Below are 16,760 nucleotides of genomic sequence, written 5' to 3'. Positions count from 1 at the left end.
GCTGTAGAAGAGGGAACAGTCAGCAGGGTCCTGGGCTCACACAGGCCCATTGCCAAAGTAGAGCTTCATCAGATATTGAGTCTGGCTCCCATTCGTTTCCAAGTGCTATCTCTGATACTGTGTGCAGACTATCAAAACTACTACATGAAAGTTGTTTGCTGTTTGTGTACTTCTCTTCTCAGTCAACAGTGTCCCCCCATGCTCTTTGAAGTGCTCCGAAACCTGAATTGATTTACTTGGGCAGTTTGCCTTTTGTCATTGAACTTCAAACGTGAATGTGGCATAATTAAATGCCAGATTTCTGTATACACTGTACTTCTTATTAGTCTTCACAAAGTTATTGATTTGGGGAATAGGCTCTTAAATAATTGTCTTTGCTTTACATAATAATATAGATTATTATGCAGTTGTTATGTTAGTTGCTAGTGTTCTCAGTGTGTTCTTGAGTCATTTGAACCCCGCCTGGCCCCCGCCTATATATCATCATCGAGGTCAACTCAAGTTCACCTTTAATGTTTTATTCGCTCAACCTAGGAAGTCCATTAAAAGTCAAGAGTGGCATAATATTATCAAAGAATTTGAAATGGAATTGCAGTTACCATTACCCAAACCTGTGACCTATTGAGGTCAACTCAATCTGGTTTCCCAAAGTTACACAAAGGTCATATCGAAGGTCAACTGTCATAGGAGTTTACTCCTGAGTCACACACGCTACAAGTCTTCAGGAGCCAGAAAAGATGAGACGCAGGAATCCAGAAATCACATGATGTCTGTCTGCTGTTAGTCATTGCGCTGACAGAGTTGTTCCATTCGGAGAGACACTCACAAGATCACAGTCCTTCCTTCTCTAAGCTACGGAAACAACTGCACAAGCTGCCATGTCTAGGGCTGCTGATTGGGAGCATTATTTCTTCTTCTCTTTCGCTATTCTAACAGACATCTGTTGGCTTTTCTTCAGTTACAGTAGCTTTATCATCAGTAATCGATGGCTGTCTCAAAATTCAATGTTCGCTCCAGGCTCAAGTTTCACTGTTACTTTACAGGAAGGCTTTACATTGGCATTATACGAGTCATAATGTACACAGTGTAGTTCATGGATCATTTTCATAGAAGTTTGATCACGACACATTAATTTGGTCTGATTGGATTGAGTTTTGCCTCATTAGTGTAGGTTGTATTTGTAGCCTCTATAGGTGATACTCATCACCCTCAATCGTGTCCCTTTACCTCTTCAGTGTGTGTGTGTAAATGCCAGTGACTCAAGGAGGAGTTATGTCAGGGCTTTGAGCTACGTAGAGCTGCCAAGAATTTGTCTGGAGGTGCAGACAGAGAGGCTATTTCTTATCTTAAAGACAGGACAGTCTCACTCCTACTTCCCATGTTTTAAGTTGGTGTGTTCCAGGGATAATCACACACATTCTAGACCTGAGACAGGCAAGGTCTAAGACATAAAAACACCAGCCTGTTATAGATAGAATGAATGTTTTGTTATGGGAATGTTCACCCACCCAACACTCAATTTATGTTTATATTTTGTGTAACTCTATTTTAGTGTAATGTTGTCAAGGTTTATATGGGGTTATTAGAGGAAAGAGCTTCATGCAGTGTTATTACGGGAAAACATGTATTTTGCTCTGGAAATTCTTAAACCTTCCAGAAAGGATATACATTACCAACACTACACTTGACTTGTGAGACTAGCTTTTTAACCTAAATGGTACTCTAGCTATTACAAGTCTCTATTTGAATGTACTGAATATCCCGCTGTGATAAATTAAAGGGTTGTGTGCTTTCTGTCTGCCTGGATACATGTGTTCTTATATACTCTGCGGCATGAAAGCAATTAGATTGGATTAAAGTCGAGATTGACCAGGCTGTGCCAGAAAAGTAGGGTCAAAATCCCACTGGGAGGAAGAAGAACAACCCCACAAATCCCTTGAGAGGGCAGCCCAAACACTCATTAAAAACCTGTGTGCTTCTTTAGTATGTAGATGCATGTTTGTGTGTAGTGTGCAGTGTGTTGGTGTTTGTGTCGTTGTGATGGGAGGGATATAGGATTAAGTGGTTGCCCCTAAATAGATAGCCCTACAGTGGGTTCAGGCACAGGAATGTGCTGCTGCACACTGTAAATCCTGGAGGACTCCACATGGAAGAACATGGTGTGTATGTGAATGACAGTGAGAAGGGTGGGGGATACATTTAGTTATTTCAGTTTTGATTGTCTCAGTATAGGAGTTTGTCAGATTTATTGTGGTTGCTCCCTCTCAATAACTAATTTGATAACAATTTGCATATTAAAGTGATTCATATAATACACAGACTGATGGAGAAGTCACATGAATAGACTATGAGTGCCCTGCTGGGGCAGGGGTGGCTAAAATAACGCCCTGGCTGTCCTGCTATCCCACAATGCTGCACTTAACAGCGTAACTAACAGTAGAGTGTGATAGGCTGGTCGAAAAGAGAACTGCAACCGAGCTCCACTTCTGACAGGAAATACTACAGTACATATTTAGGCTACCACACGCATACCGATCTGAAGGAGAGGGCATTTCACCGGTAATAACATTATATATATATTTTTGAAATATTCTAGTATGTAGGCTTTCTGAGAGAATGTCGTGCGTGCTGTCTGGAATGTTGGTTGCAGTGATTATTTGAAGACGGGGTCGTCTGATCACCCTCGGCCGGTGACAGATAATTGGCTTGAAAATACATTTCTGCTTGTTTATTCAGTGATGCGGCAAAGTGACATTGGCATGCTAGATGATTCTTTGCATGCCAGCCATGGCTCATCGCGTGGGTCTGTTATCAAACCTTATTTGCGAAACATTGTAACGTATTTAATCAAGTCTTCCCTAAAATATTGGTCGAGGACTGACTGTAAATTGAAATGTCTTTGAACAGCTTATGTGAAATCACCATTGCACTAAAACGCTCTTAAAACAGTCGTTTTCGCCACAGTTGCAGACTGAATTGTGATATTCGAAATATGGTTTGTCATGGACGTCAAATGAATGACGTCAAACTAACCTTGTGTTTTGGTTGCGTGTTGCTTCTCTTGAGCAAATTATATTGCCGGTAGGATATTCACTATTTATGATATTCTTTTCTCTTTTTTTTTTACCGTAGGCTTACGGTACAGATCAATTGTGTTTTTGATCTGCAGTGCGGTAGGCGTGGTTTAATGCATGTTATTTGTTCCTGTGTATCCTCACACCACTGGCTTTTGTATCCTGTCTGTACTTCATCTTTAAAAAGATGTTGGAAGCGGTCTGGTGTACAGTTATTCTACAGTAGGCCTACGACACCTGAAAAGAGTCCATCAGCCTGTTTTTAATTAACCCGACATATCTTAGGTCACTCCTCGTATGTTATCTAAAGTTATGTTATTGTTGAGATATTTTGCACTGTCCACAATAGTTATGACTAGGCTATACTGGTACGTAGCATTGATAGATTAGTAGGAGGTGCCATGTAACGTCATGCTGTGCTGCAGACATGACTGGGAATCGAGTCACAGCTGATTTAGTGATTAGCCATAGCTAAGCTCATAAGACGGTTTAAACCATCTGCACTCTGTTAAATCCACGTCTCAGCCTCCATAAGCAGACATTAGCACTTCACTGGGTTTACAGTGTTTGGGGCTAATATTCTTCTTTATAAAGTTATCTCCGATATGTTTCAGGTCACTGGTGACTGCATGCTATAGGCTGATGTCACAAGTTGCAACACAAACACTCTGAAGTGGACAATCAGGACAATCCTGTTGAGATAATGGCTGGATGGACTGTGGACTGACTCGGGTGGAGTAGAGGCTTGTGAGGAACAGTAATTACAGGAATGTAAATGCCAAGATATTCCAGAGGTCAGAGTCTTATTTGCATCTTATAGGTGAGTCTGTGTTTTTATCTCAGATAGTTGGTAGTGTTCTGTTTTCCTTAATAGGGTGTAGGTATGAGACTGTGGGCTCAGAGGCCTGTCTCTACCAGCAGAGGTGCTTGTACAGAAGGCCCAAGCCAGCAATGATGTATCCTGTTACAGCATCTCTATGAGTGCCAGCTGTCCACCCCTCCAGCCCTGGAGAGGGGCCTCAGATGGGCCGGGGGCCTCAGATGGGCCCGGGATGGCTCTGGTGGTGTCAGAAGTGGTCATGCAGTCATCTCTGTGTAACCCTCCTAAGCCCCTGGGGGTCGGGGAAGGGCAGTGGGGCCAGCTGTGGCACATTCTGGGGAATGGCACTCAGCACAGATGGCATCTCCCCATCCCCACCCCCTGGCTCTCTGTGTGCAGGCCCTGATCCTGTGGTGTGCATTGCGATCATAAATGGGCCCGAACATCAGCCGAGATATTCTGAGCACGGCCGGTGGTAATGTTGGGAGTGCAGCGGCAATATATTCAGTGGTTGACTGTTAGGTCATTGAGCTTAATAGTTATCAAGTTATCACACACTGATGTGGGAGTCAGGTGGCTGAGCGGTTAGGGAATCGGGCTAGTAATCAGAAGGTTGCTAGTTCGATTCCCGGCAGTGCCAAATGACGTTGTGTCCTTGGGCAAGGCACTTCACCCTACATGCCTCGGGGGAATGTCCCTGTACTTACTGTAAATCGCTCTGGATAAGAGCGTCTGCTAAATGACTAAATGATGTTGACCGTCATCAAACCTGGCTCATGGTTTGTATCTGGACTGTCTCTTCTCATCTGACTATCAACATTCTCATCCTCTTTTCTCCTGTGACTTTTAGTGAAACCAGATTTGTATTGGTGCTCTTCAAATGACATACATTTGGGCACATTAGTGCAAGTAGCTGAGATTGCCTCTGTGCAGACACTCGTGCCCATGTTAGGTTAAGCTCCTCCCCTCGTCAAAGGTCTGCCCACTGACTGTGGTGTTAGGAGTGTCTGTGAAGCAAGGTAGCTGTTTGGATAGAAGGTGCCATTTATCATAGAGGGCATTGGAACAAGGAACTCCCCATGATGCTATGAACACAGTATAATACTTCAGTTGTCCTCCTTCTGTTTTAATAGACTAGGATTTATTCTAAAAACCAAACTCATTGGTTTTGTTATGTCTTCACAGTATGTAAGACGGCATTTAGAATGGACAATGTTTGTGCCTGGCCATAGTGTTGGTGGCACAGAGGGCTACTGTGGGCTGTTGTATCACTCTGTGAGGAAAGCCTGTCTTGCCTCCATCGACAAGCTTCAGTACCAACAACAGAGTATTCTTGTTCCTATTTCAATGGTGCCAAGATGTTCCTGTTAGACACCCCCCCCCAACTGCCCCAGTCAGTAAAGAGCATCAGAGGTTAGTAAAGATGCGCCGTGTTTTTGCTTCAGTCTCTGACCTCGCAGTAGGTCTGCGCTGACCCACGTGCTGGTGAGTGACTCATGAGGAGGAGACTGAGAGGACTTGACAGGACCTTGCCTGAATCCCCCCTCTCCCCCAGCGGTGATTTACAACTTAACTACGTTCCATTACTAGCATTACCTTGGATATGTTCTGGAGATCCTCCAAAACGGCAACAACATCACAGGGGCTCATGGCTGTCTGTAGGTTCCTATCATTTCTAGATAAAGTCTGGAAAAGACTTTGGTGTTCTCGTGTGGGCTTTGTTACTTGGCAAAGCATGATTTAGTCTGGCATTGCTTTTATTTAACATTTATAAATAAAGCAATCACATCCATAAGAGAACCAACCGTATATATAACCGTAGTCATGCATTACCTCTGGTTGGTAAGCATACATTACATTAGGCTGTCATGTTATGTGAAATGGCAGTACGGCCCCCTCTCCCCAGGAGTGTACTGTACTATCTGCATGGCTACTCCTCCCAGAGGTGGCGTATTCTCTGGGGTCCTGGAGGGCTGTTGTCTCTGCCACAGCAAACAGTCTGGAGCCCCCTCTCTGACCCCACCCGCCCCAGGGTAAACACCACACTATAAATACCCCCCGTGCGAGGGAGAGGCCTAGACCAGAATGACAGGCATCCATACTACTAACCCTAGACACTCAACATGAGCCCGCCGCTCCACTTCCCCACACTGGTTTGAAGGGGCCCCAGAGAGCAACAGGATCCTTCATCTCTGTTGGACCAATAGACAATTAGATGATTCCTTTCATTACCATGTTTTTCCACTTGAAGGATATGTTTTTGCTGCGGTGGTCGATGGAAAAGGGGTTTGGTTAAAGTGTGCATGTATCCATTTGAGTTTTAAACGTATGACAGCTTTGTATCTTTGAACAAAGAGGACTTCCACCGTTTCTTTTCAATGGGGGGGATCATCCTGAACACAAAGTGGCTTTGAGACCTTACAGCTCACTCTCTGTTTAGTCGCTGAACGCTTTTTGGACACGAGGTAGACCAGTGTTCAGGTTCATGTGGCTATAATTCACAGTCTACTACTAAAGAGTTGTTTTTTTGTGATTATCATTACAAATGAGAGATTAGATGATGATACGAAGGACCCGTTTTGACCAGATAAGCTTCAGTCTTAATCCTTTCGATACCAATGAGCTAGTGAAGTAGAAGAAACCAGAAGACTTTGCCCTTTTTGACAATAAACTATGGATGGCCCTGAGATTAGAAGGAGACCGGATGGAACTGGAAATGTGAATGATGATACATAGGAATATGAATGTGTTTGTGTGTGTGTGTGTGTGTGTTCCTCTGCATGCCGTGCATACTGTAAATCCTGCTTTTGATGTCCTGATGGGTTTACATCTGTGAATCCAAGGCCTCCTGAATGAGGTTGGTTGACTCATCTCATTCCTCCCCCCCCAGTATGATCTGCCATGACGACTGAATCAGGCGCAGACTCCGACCCGAAGCAGCCGGAGAAGGGGAAGGAGAAAGGGAAGAGTGGACAGCCTTGTCAAGTGCCACCAGCAGCCACATCCTCGCCCCAGTCCTCGCCACTTCCTGCTGCCGCCGGACACAGCACGCCTGTCAGGAAGGAACAGGTGACCCACCTCACACGCTTCTGTTCCATCCTCGTTCTTAAAGATGCAGTACGTGATCCCTGAAGGGGAACAGAAGGGCTTGTGCTTAAAGATGCAGTACGTGATCCCTGAAGGGGAACAGAAGGGCTCGTTCTTAAAGATTGCCCTTAGTGCCAATCCGACGGACTTGGATTTTGAAAATCATCCTGAATCCCAAACAATGAGAGATGTCCTCCTCACCCATGATTCTAGAGCTTGGTGGAGAGGGAGTGCCCAGCCAGACATATGAGATGATTTGTGGCTGTGAATGTGAGGATTAGAACTAGAGCCCGTAGTGTCTTCTGCTGCTCAGAAGATCCCCATGACTATGTTTGCACTGGCTTTGTTGTCATGTTCTCTAAATATGAGCTCAAACAGGAAACCCAGAACTGTGTGTTTTCTCTCATTATGTGCAAAAAGGAAGTATGGAAATGGGTTGTTGGCCTGCAAGAGGAAATGGGAGCATAAAATGATTCTGATGCATTGTGGGTTTGAGGTGAGGGAGGAGGGTGGAGGACAGGCTGGGAATGATGGATGGATCTTTTCTCCACTGTGAGAAAGGTGACATCAGGCGCAGAGCTGAATGAAACCATACCTGTTTTCTCTGAGGCCTGAGCTCCACTCCTGCTTAGACAAAACCTTGATCCAGGCTTTTATGCAAGTCATATAAGCACAGTGTTGAGAGCCTGACTGTTGGTGGTGTTCATAGCCTGACTGATCGAGCTAGCACAGGAACATCTATATTGAAATCAGTTCAAGGAAGGACTTCAAACATCCTGGAGCCAAAGCACTTTGCATAAAAACATTTAGAAGCAGTGCTTTGTTTTCAGTGAACTGGAAAATTGGATTTTCTCTTAAAGACAAAATGGCGGTGTGCCTTGACAGTCAGGTCATGAAGTGGACTCCATCTTGTGTAATGTGGGACTATTGTTTACCACCCATGTACTTTCAAATAACACAACAACAAATGAACAATGACCGTTGTTACTTCCAATGAAAACGTGCTCCATGTCTACTTGTTGCGGTGCATCCATCCAGTTTGTTGTGCAGAATGTTTTCTGTGCTCTGAAAGCAGTCAGCGCCCTGACAGATGTTGTGGTTCCCTCAGGGGCAGATTGAGGAGGACCAAGCATCCCACCAGTCGTCCACCAGTCGCCTCTCCAGGTCTCCTCTGAAGGGAGGGAAGAAGGTGAAGATCATGCAGTGTAAGATCACCCTCCTGGACGGCTCCGACTACACCATCACGGTGGAGGTGAGACTGGGGGGTGTTGGCGCTCATGGGTGGGCACTGGCTGCGCGGGGTGGGGGAGGGGGCATGGGTGTACTGGGGGAAATCATACAAACAGGCTTGTCTGTGTTTGAGTAATCCTAATTTGTGTTAAGGGATATCATTTCATTTCGGTTTGTTTGAAATGAATCTGAAGTTGGATCAGTTGAACAGGAGTTCATTCTGTGATACGTTTTGTTCACAGAATGAACAAAAGTTTTGTTTTGGTCGAGTCAAGTTGAAGATTGAACAGTGACTCAGACCAGAATCCTTGCTAACCGGATTGCTCTCCACTCAGGGATTTGGCCCGGGGATTAGCCGGGTGTTTGAGTGAGACTGAGAAATAAGAGCACTTGTGTGGAGGGAATAAGTGTCACACAATTGGTTTGTCGTTACAATTACTGGCCAGCTTGATCTCCCACTGTGACCAGTCAGGACCCGTAAGGACACAAGACCAGGTTAGTTTGCAAACTGGACACGTGGTCATGCCGACTGGTCATGTCCATCAGCATGGAGTTCCATGTCTATTGGACTGATGGAGTAGACCATCAGTCAGACAACAAACACTGTTTTCTGTTGTCTTTTAAAGAGTGTCAGTATATGTGGTTAGTCAGCACAGTGCTGCAGGTTAGGCCACACTATCCTGGTGTTGTGGCTGTAGTGTGGAGGAGGAAGAGAGCCCCCTGAGATATCCCCCTGGCCTGGCCATCTGTGTCCAGCCCTGCCCCAGCCCAGACACCCTGCTGCTCAGCCCTGAGCCACCAGGACTGGGGGGGGGGGGGGGGACTCCTAGCTGACCTTGGGTCAGCATCTAGGTGTAACCTGAGCCCTCCTCATGCCAGGACCTCATCCTGTCCCAGGGAAACGTAGATTCTTTTTTCTTTTTTACATCGGGCAGTTTTAAGGGCACCTAAACAGCCAAGTATTTCCTTGACTGTCTAGTTTGAACACTGTATAGGCGACTCTCCCTCCCTGCAGGGAAAAAATGCTTTTGTAGCTATTCATCAGTCTGTGTGACATAAACCCTCTCCCTCCCTCAGCCGGTATCTTCACCTCCTCCGGGCTTGTTACTCAAGCTTGGTTGTTTTACTGCGCACCCAAAAAGAAAAATCCCTCTCAATGTCCTAACAATGTTCGTGTATACCTTACCTCCCAGTTTAATTTGATTATTATCTTTTCGTAATCGGTGCTAATATCCTGTGTTCCTATTTCTGTTTGTTTACTCTCCCAGCGTCTCATAGAGCTCCATAAGCCTCTGTTATGTTTTGGGACCCACAGTACATTTACAATCATTTGGCAAGGAAGAGCCGCATCCAGTATATAACTTGTGATGGATCTACCAGTATGGGCTCAGTCCCTGAGGCAGCATCACTGAGACAAGACTCTGCTAATTCTCCTGGAGATGTTCCTGCTGGATTAACTACTCTGACTGCATGTCTTGATGGGCTTGTAAATCATACAAAAGCATGTCAGATCTACCCTGAATAATTAAGAGGTGTGTGTGTGTACACTTGTGTATTATGTGTGTTTGTGTGTGTGCGCGCTTGTCTGAGTCTGTCACACTCGGGGGAGATTAGGAGGCTGTGTGTTTGGGTGGAGGGGGGGGCAGGGAAGCTGGGGGGGCTGGAGGATTTGTTCTCCTGAGGAGGAGGAGGAGGGAGGAGGAGGAGGAAGAGGAGGAGGAGGAGGAGGAGGAGGAAGAGGAGGAGGAGGGGGGACATGGTAACACCAACCCCTCTGTGAAGCAATCCAAACGAGTCTCCAGAATGAACTCCAGCACAGGCCCCGCTGGGAGATGATGGGGCGGAAGCCAACCGCCACGCTGTGTATACATGACTCTCACTGGTCTGTGAATCGATTCAAGCCTTTTGATCCCCACTGATGGTCATCGCTCACCAATGGCACGTGCCAACCACGGACTGATACTCCTGTCAGTCTGCTCCTTCCACAGAAACCTCCCGCCATGTGACACTTGCCCTCTGACCTCTTGTTAAGAAACTGTTTGATTGTTTGTTTGTTTTTGGTCTGCAGAAGCGAGCCAAGGGCCAGCTACTGTTTGACAAGATGTGCGACCATCTCAACCTGCTGGAGAAGGACTACTTTGGCATCACATACAGGGATGTGGAGAACCAGAAGGTACTGGAGGAAGAACCTGATGTGGGAAGCAAAATCCGCTGCGTCACTCAGTGATCAGTCAGACTTCTACTTTCTAAATCACGACTGTTCACTGTTTTCTCTCTCTTTATTTCCTTTTATATAGGAGCAGTGATTAATTACTTTTTCTCTTTTCTTAGAATTGGTTGGATTCTGCCAAAGAGTTGAAAAAGCAGATCAGGGGTGAGTAAACCAATAGGGGCATCCCAACACTCATTTATTTACGTACTGTCTCCATTTAGAAGAGTTCTATTCTGATGTACCTTGTTGACTTCCAGCCGGCCCTTGGAACTTTGCCTTCAACGTGAAGTTCTACCCTCCAGATCCCGCCCAGTTGTCCGAGGACATTACTAGGTAAAGGTGGCCGACACATTTAGAACGGCTGAATATGCAGGGAATTCCTGGCCAGCACACCGTGTGACGACGACACGGAGACTCCCTCCGCCTGTCTCACATCCACACGAGCAAACATTCCCGTCTCTCACGTTCTCACCCTCGCCAACAAACCTTCTCTCTCTCTCCCCCCCCCCCCCCCTCTTTCTTGCTCTCTCTCCTCTGTCTCGTTTTCTCTCGTACTTTGATTTTTTCTCTCTCTTTCTCTCCCCCCCCCCCAGGTACTACCTGTGCCTGCAGCTGAGGGATGACGTGGTTTCGGGGCGTCTGCCCTGCTCCTTCGCCACCCACACGGTGCTGGGCGCCTACACCGCCCAGTCTGAGCTGGGGGACTCGGACCCCGAGGAGCTGGGCAGCGACTACATCAGCGAGCTGCGCTTCGCCCCCAACCAGACCAAGGAGCTGGAGGAGAACGTCATAGACCTGCACAAGAACCACAAGTCAGTCCTCCGCGGGTCTCTCTCTCTCTCTCCAGATCCTCTTACTGTCTCCTCGTAGATCAGCTCTGTGGGATATGGACTCGATTTAATAGACCCTTTCGTGCCCCTGGTGTTGCAAGCACCGTGTTCCAGGCAGATGGGTCATTCAGGAGCTTCCTGCTCCTGTGTGTGATCAGTGTGTTTGTGTTCCTGTGCGCTCAGGGGGATGACACCAGCTGAAGCGGAAATGCGCTTCCTGGAGAACGCCAAGAAGCTGTCTATGTACGGAGTGGACCTCCACCACGCCAAGGTACACGCACACACACACACGTGTGTTGTCATCCTGCTTTAACAATAAAGACTAGATTGTGTGTTCATGTCTTGTAAATACCCAGTGAAGGTGAACTGGATTTGCTGTGTGTTGCTGTGTGCCAAACGAACCTCACTGTGTGGCGGCTCTGATGCTTGCCCCCGCGCTGCTTAAAACATCACCACCCGCTGCCACCTTAATGTCACGCTTCACATGCCGGCATGCCACCAGCCGAGGACACCTCTTGATGCATCTGTGGCCCGGGCGCCCCGTGGCCACGCTGGTGGTACTCGGATCCTCCGGCGGATGAGATCACACGCAGCGGTAGAGCGGCAGGGAGACGAGGATGGACGGCAGCAGTTGCCCGCCGTCAGCCGAGCGAGTCCCAGACATCACTCCCCTCGTGGGAAATTAGAACGGCCGTTATCGGAGTGGCCTTGAACAAGTCAGCCCCCTACGAAGGGAGATAGAGAGAGATAGAGTCCATTAGGTCTGTGGTCACTGTGGTGCTGAGATTTGGACGTCCTTGATCCCTTTCCGGAGCTGAATCAGATCGTACGTTGTGTTTTCTCTCCTCTCTCGCTGAATGGCCTAGTTGGTAGGAAACCTATTTGAGTGCTTGGCTCCAGCCAAAGGGGAGGTAAGAGGCCGCATTCCATCCATGCACATCCATACCTGTAGATGTGTGTGTCTGTCTCCCTCTGCATGGTAGTGTGTGTAGTGCGTTTCAGACCCTCTTGATCTACCTGCACAGGTTGCCACCCCCCCCCCCCCCCCCCACGCCTACCTCTCGTTGGCTCAGTTCAATGGGCCATGTTCCCGCTTGCTTTCAGAGAAGAGCCAGTTGACCTCCGCCTACTTCATCACGTCCCCCCCACACCCACCTGGGGGGGCTGCTGCGGTTGCTGTGCTCGCACCGCACCGGTCATCACCCCCCCTCCTCCCCGCGCTCTGCTCATGTAGAATTATAATACCAAGCGCCTGATTCCATGATCCATCTGCCTGCTTTACAACCTTGCTCCGTTTACAGACGCCTGACTGAAAGGGTTAGGTACTAGGCACTGGAATGTATGGTATACGAGCCTATTGAGGGGATCTATTGAAAATGTTCCTGCTTGTGTTCCTCGGAGCAGTAGATGGAGGTGTTGATGCGAGGGTGTATATGTGTGTGTGTGTGTGTTGTCTAGGACTCTGAGGGTGTGGAGATCATGCTGGGGGTGTGTGCCAGCGGGCTGCTCATCTACAGAGACAGGCTGCGCATCAACAGGTTCGCCTGGCCCAAGGTCCTCAAGATCTCCTACAAGAGGAACAACTTCTACATCAAGATCCGGCCAGGGGAGGTGCGCATGAGGCCCACTCACGGGAACGACCTGGGCTCTCCGATGAAAGGGGGTCATCATGTGCTCGTACGGAGATGCAGCATGTGCTTGTTTTGTGCTCTTCTGTGCAGTTTGAGCAGTTCGAGAGCACGATTGGTTTCAAGCTGCCTAATCACCGCGCCGCCAAGAGGCTGTGGAAGGTGTGTGTGGAGCACCACACGTTCTTCAGGTGAGCCGTCCCAGCCTCTCCGGTGGATAATGCAGTCCTGGCTGCAGCTCGGCCCTGGGCCTTGGGAACAGACGCTCCCCGCAGACGTCCGGCTCGGCCTCATGAGTGATTCTTGTTCCCCGGGGCAGGTTGGTGTCCCCTGAGGCTCCCTCGAAGAAGTTCCTGGGCCTGGGTTCTAAGTTCCGCTACAGCGGGAGAACGCAGGCCCAGACCCGCCGGGCGAGCTCTCAGATCATCCGACCGGCACCTCTGTTTGAACGCTCCTCCAGCAAGCGCTACACCATGTCCCGGAGCCTGGATGGAGGTATGGCCCGCCGTGCCCATCCCACATCTCTGAGCTTGATGTGGGATACCGCACTGCACCTGTCTGCCTCCACATTCCCTCAGGTTCTAAAGCTGTGCTAAGGGAGACAGTGCGACTGTGTGTCGTCTGCCCGCCGTCTATGTGAAAAGGGTAGGACTAGTCTAGACGCTGGCTTAAGGTCAGTCTGGGATGGGAGCCATCAAAGGTTAATGGTAGTGCTTTGGCAAGCTAAGATGATGCCAAATGTCCGCCTGTCCGACGGCATTGGCTCTAAATGCATCTCATTAATCACTTCCGCTGAGACTCACTAACCCCCTGCTCGGCTGTGCTAATAGACAAGTTTGACTAATTTAGTCCATTGCTATTTGATTCATTATAGACAAAACTGTGCAGAAAGACTTCCTTTCCTCCTTCAATAAACAATGATGCCACCTGTGCTTTGGAGGGAAGGATATCTTCAACCTTTTGGCCGTTTTTGCTCAGAAATGCAAATGAATGCCTTGTTCTCATGCTCATTTACATAAGGCTCTTTCTGTTGAGACAAAGGAGCAGCTTTTCACCCCCTTTCCCAGAAAGCTGTAAGCTGCTGTTTCTGGAGTAAACATGAGCTCAGATCAGACCGCAACAGTGACCATGATAACTGAGCGCAACATCCAGAGAAATAGTGACTAAATTGCTACTTTTAGAACACAAAGGAAAATAGCAGTAGATTGAGGTTATATATTTTCCCCTCTAGTGGGGGACTTTTTGCGGAGGACTCTGTTCTGATTTCCCCTCTGTTGTCCTCTCTAGAAGCATCTCTGCTTTAAGGTCACACTGAGGTCATTAGCACTGTCTCGTTTCCCGTCTGACCACCCTTCCCCCCCCCCCCCCCCCCGCCCTCCAGCCCCCATCACAGAGAACCACGACACCCTCATGAAGGACGCCTCTGTCGACGGGCTGGTCAAGGCCGGCGCCAAGGGAGACCTGATTACCACGGTGACGCCCGAGAAGAAGGCGGAGGAGGAGCTGGCAGAGCAGGAGGAGGCCCAGGCCAATGGCCCCGAGCCCCCGGAGCCCTCCCCCTCCACCCCGCTCAGACACCACGATAAGGTAACCCCGCCCCTCTCTCACCTCCCCCCGTCTGAGAGGAACGGAGTTTGAGAGAGAACGTAGTGCTATGACAGGTCTCCTGTCATGCAGAACATTAGCCTGCGTAGCAGAACATTAGTCAAGTGTCCATGAGCTGGAAAAACGGTGGAACTTTTATGTTTTGAGTTCCTGCGCTCGACAGAGCAAGGGCCTGTAACTGTCAGTTTTATCCTGGAGGTATCTCATGTGTGGAGAACACCAGAGGGCTGCAAGGTTTGTCTGGGTCTCCAGCGCCTATTTCGAGTAAACATTTGATTTACTTGAATACATCCCGTAAAATAAATAAATGTTGTTTGACTGCAATATGAAAGATGGGCTGAGCTTACCCACTGCTTCAGAATAGACTTGACATGCTTTTTGTCTGGAGTACGCTTAACTAATTCGCTTTTCTTTTCTCGTCCTTCATCTGACCCTTACACTACACTCGTGTGTGCTCATGCGTTTTGCCCCCCCCACTCCCCCCCCTCCCCCCCCCGGTCCCCTCGTCCACATCACGCTCCTCAACCCCATCAGCGCTCCCCCTGTCTCTACTCCACTGACCCCCTCGGCTCCGAGCTCTCCCTCCCCTCCTCCCCTGTGTCGTCCACCAAAGTGCGACGGCGGCGCAGGGAGAACTCGCGCAGGCGGGCGGCGTCCGTCAGCCCGGCCAAGAGCGGCGCGGGCTGCCGGCGGCGGCAGGCCCGCGCCGACCGCAGGGCGGCCCTGCTGGAGGAGCGAGCCCTGCTGCTGTCGGCCCGCAAGCAGCGGCTGGAGGGGGGCAAGGCCCGCGGCGGCACCCTCTTCTCCTTCTCCCTGCACCTGCCCGACCTCGCCTCTTTCCTGGACGACGACGGCTACATCACCTTCCCCGACCTGTCGGAGCTGCGCTTCCTGCCCGAGAGCGTGCAGCACTTCCTGCCCATCAAGTCCCCCTCGCTCATCCCCTGCTTCCTCTTCATCTTCTTCTTCCTGCTCTCCACCTCCTTCTCCGTCCCCTACGCCCTCACCCTGTCCTTCCCCCTGGCTCTGTGTCTCTGCTACCTGGAGCCCAAGGCGGCCTCCCTGACGGCATCCATAGCCCAGGGCCTCCATGACCATGACAGTTCAGAGGAAGAGGAGGAGGTGTGTGTGTTCTTTGTTACTCTGGCCCGTTCTATAGTAGACCCACTGGGGTTAGCTGACCACCTGACCTGGTTCAGACCACGTGACTGACTATGTCAGGGCTCCCCACTTTCAGAACCTCATCTCGCCACTCGCTCATCCTTAGACGGCATCGTCACATCGACATCGCAGCGATGCTCATGCAAGTCCCACCATCTCTCTCTGGTCTGCAGAGCACGTGCGCCACGTCCACAAGCTTGCTGTCCACTCCATCTGGGTTGAGAGGGTTAGACACAAATCTATACGAATGTTAACTCGCAGCAGTCACACAGCCCACGGCGCTACGCTGTACCACTAACGAGGCATGGCCACGGCGACCATCCGTCAGTTCTGAAGATAGCTTTGTGCCTAACCCATCTCAGCTGTCATCTGTAGTCCATTTCCCGCCGTACAGTTTTCGCCGCACGAATAGGCGTCGCACACATTTTCCTCACTCCTTCGACCCGGAGTCTCTCTGCGTAGCGCCACGCCTCAAGCGAGGCCGTTTAGACGTCACCATAACAACAGAAGGAGCATTGCAGCCGAGTGCTAGAGCTTTTCAGCTGATTAATAGGAATGCAGCTGAGGAGTGCTTAGTCATGATTCCAGGCAGGCCCTGTGTTCCAGGTAGAGAGGACGCCCCATAGACAATGAAGTCCCACATATTGAGTTACAGTAATGCCGAGAGGCTGACTGCACAGCACTCCCACCACATGCCTTGTATCATCTTGCACATGGATGGCGAAGAGGGGGGGCCTGAAAGTCAGCTTACTGTTTCACCAGCCTAATTAGCCCAGCCTGTGCTACCTGGAAAGACATGGAGCATCCAAAATGTGGAGGAGGCGACAAGTCCAACTGATTTCACGCAGCCTCGCTGTCATGTTTTAATCGAGTTTTCGGTCCTTCTCTGAAGTAGCAAGGACAGCCTTGAAAACCTTTTTAAAGGTTCAAACTTCCTCTGAGTCTGTATGCTAATTCTGCTTGCTTCCGTCTTCCTTAGTTTCCTGCCTTTTTCGCTCTGCCTTTGTCTGTGTGACTGACTATATTTTGAGTCTTTTGCTCGTGAGATGATCTGTGCATTCCCATACTCTCCATCCGTGTTTGTGAAGAATCTGTATTGAGGCCTGTTGTGCA

The 16,760-nt window shown here is 49.1% G+C and overlaps 1 protein-coding gene across 5 annotated transcripts in view; it reads left to right on the top strand.

The window, feature by feature from the left end:
- LOC134036872 (band 4.1-like protein 3) overlaps positions 1-16,760 on the top strand; it is a 28,764-nt gene that overhangs the window by 2,120 nt on the left and 9,884 nt on the right. For 4 of the 5 annotated variants that reach the window (XM_062482026.1, XM_062482025.1, XM_062482024.1 and 1 more), the window contains exons 2-12: positions 6,785-6,963; positions 8,090-8,233; positions 10,280-10,384; positions 10,543-10,585; positions 10,681-10,756; positions 11,017-11,235; positions 11,437-11,524; positions 12,712-12,864; positions 12,975-13,072; positions 13,201-13,376; positions 14,263-14,468. In XM_062482026.1, the coding sequence (XP_062338010.1) occupies positions 6,796-6,963; positions 8,090-8,233; positions 10,280-10,384; positions 10,543-10,585; positions 10,681-10,756; positions 11,017-11,235; positions 11,437-11,524; positions 12,712-12,864; positions 12,975-13,072; positions 13,201-13,376; positions 14,263-14,468 (1,476 nt within the window). In that variant the 5' untranslated portion in view covers positions 6,785-6,795. Of the gene's footprint in view, positions 1-2,418; positions 2,560-6,784; positions 6,964-8,089; positions 8,234-10,279; positions 10,385-10,542; positions 10,586-10,680; positions 10,757-11,016; positions 11,236-11,436; positions 11,525-12,711; positions 12,865-12,974; positions 13,073-13,200; positions 13,377-14,262; positions 14,469-15,020; positions 15,609-16,760 lie in introns of those variants that run through there. The other variant, XM_062482023.1, reaches the window with a different exon arrangement.

The sequence above is a fragment of the Osmerus eperlanus genome, chromosome 16 (assembly GCF_963692335.1).
Source record: "Osmerus eperlanus chromosome 16, fOsmEpe2.1, whole genome shotgun sequence".
NCBI lineage: Eukaryota > Metazoa > Chordata > Actinopteri > Osmeriformes > Osmeridae > Osmerus > Osmerus eperlanus.
Note: the sequence above shows the minus strand (reverse complement) of the source record. Positions and strands in the feature narration are given on the sequence as shown.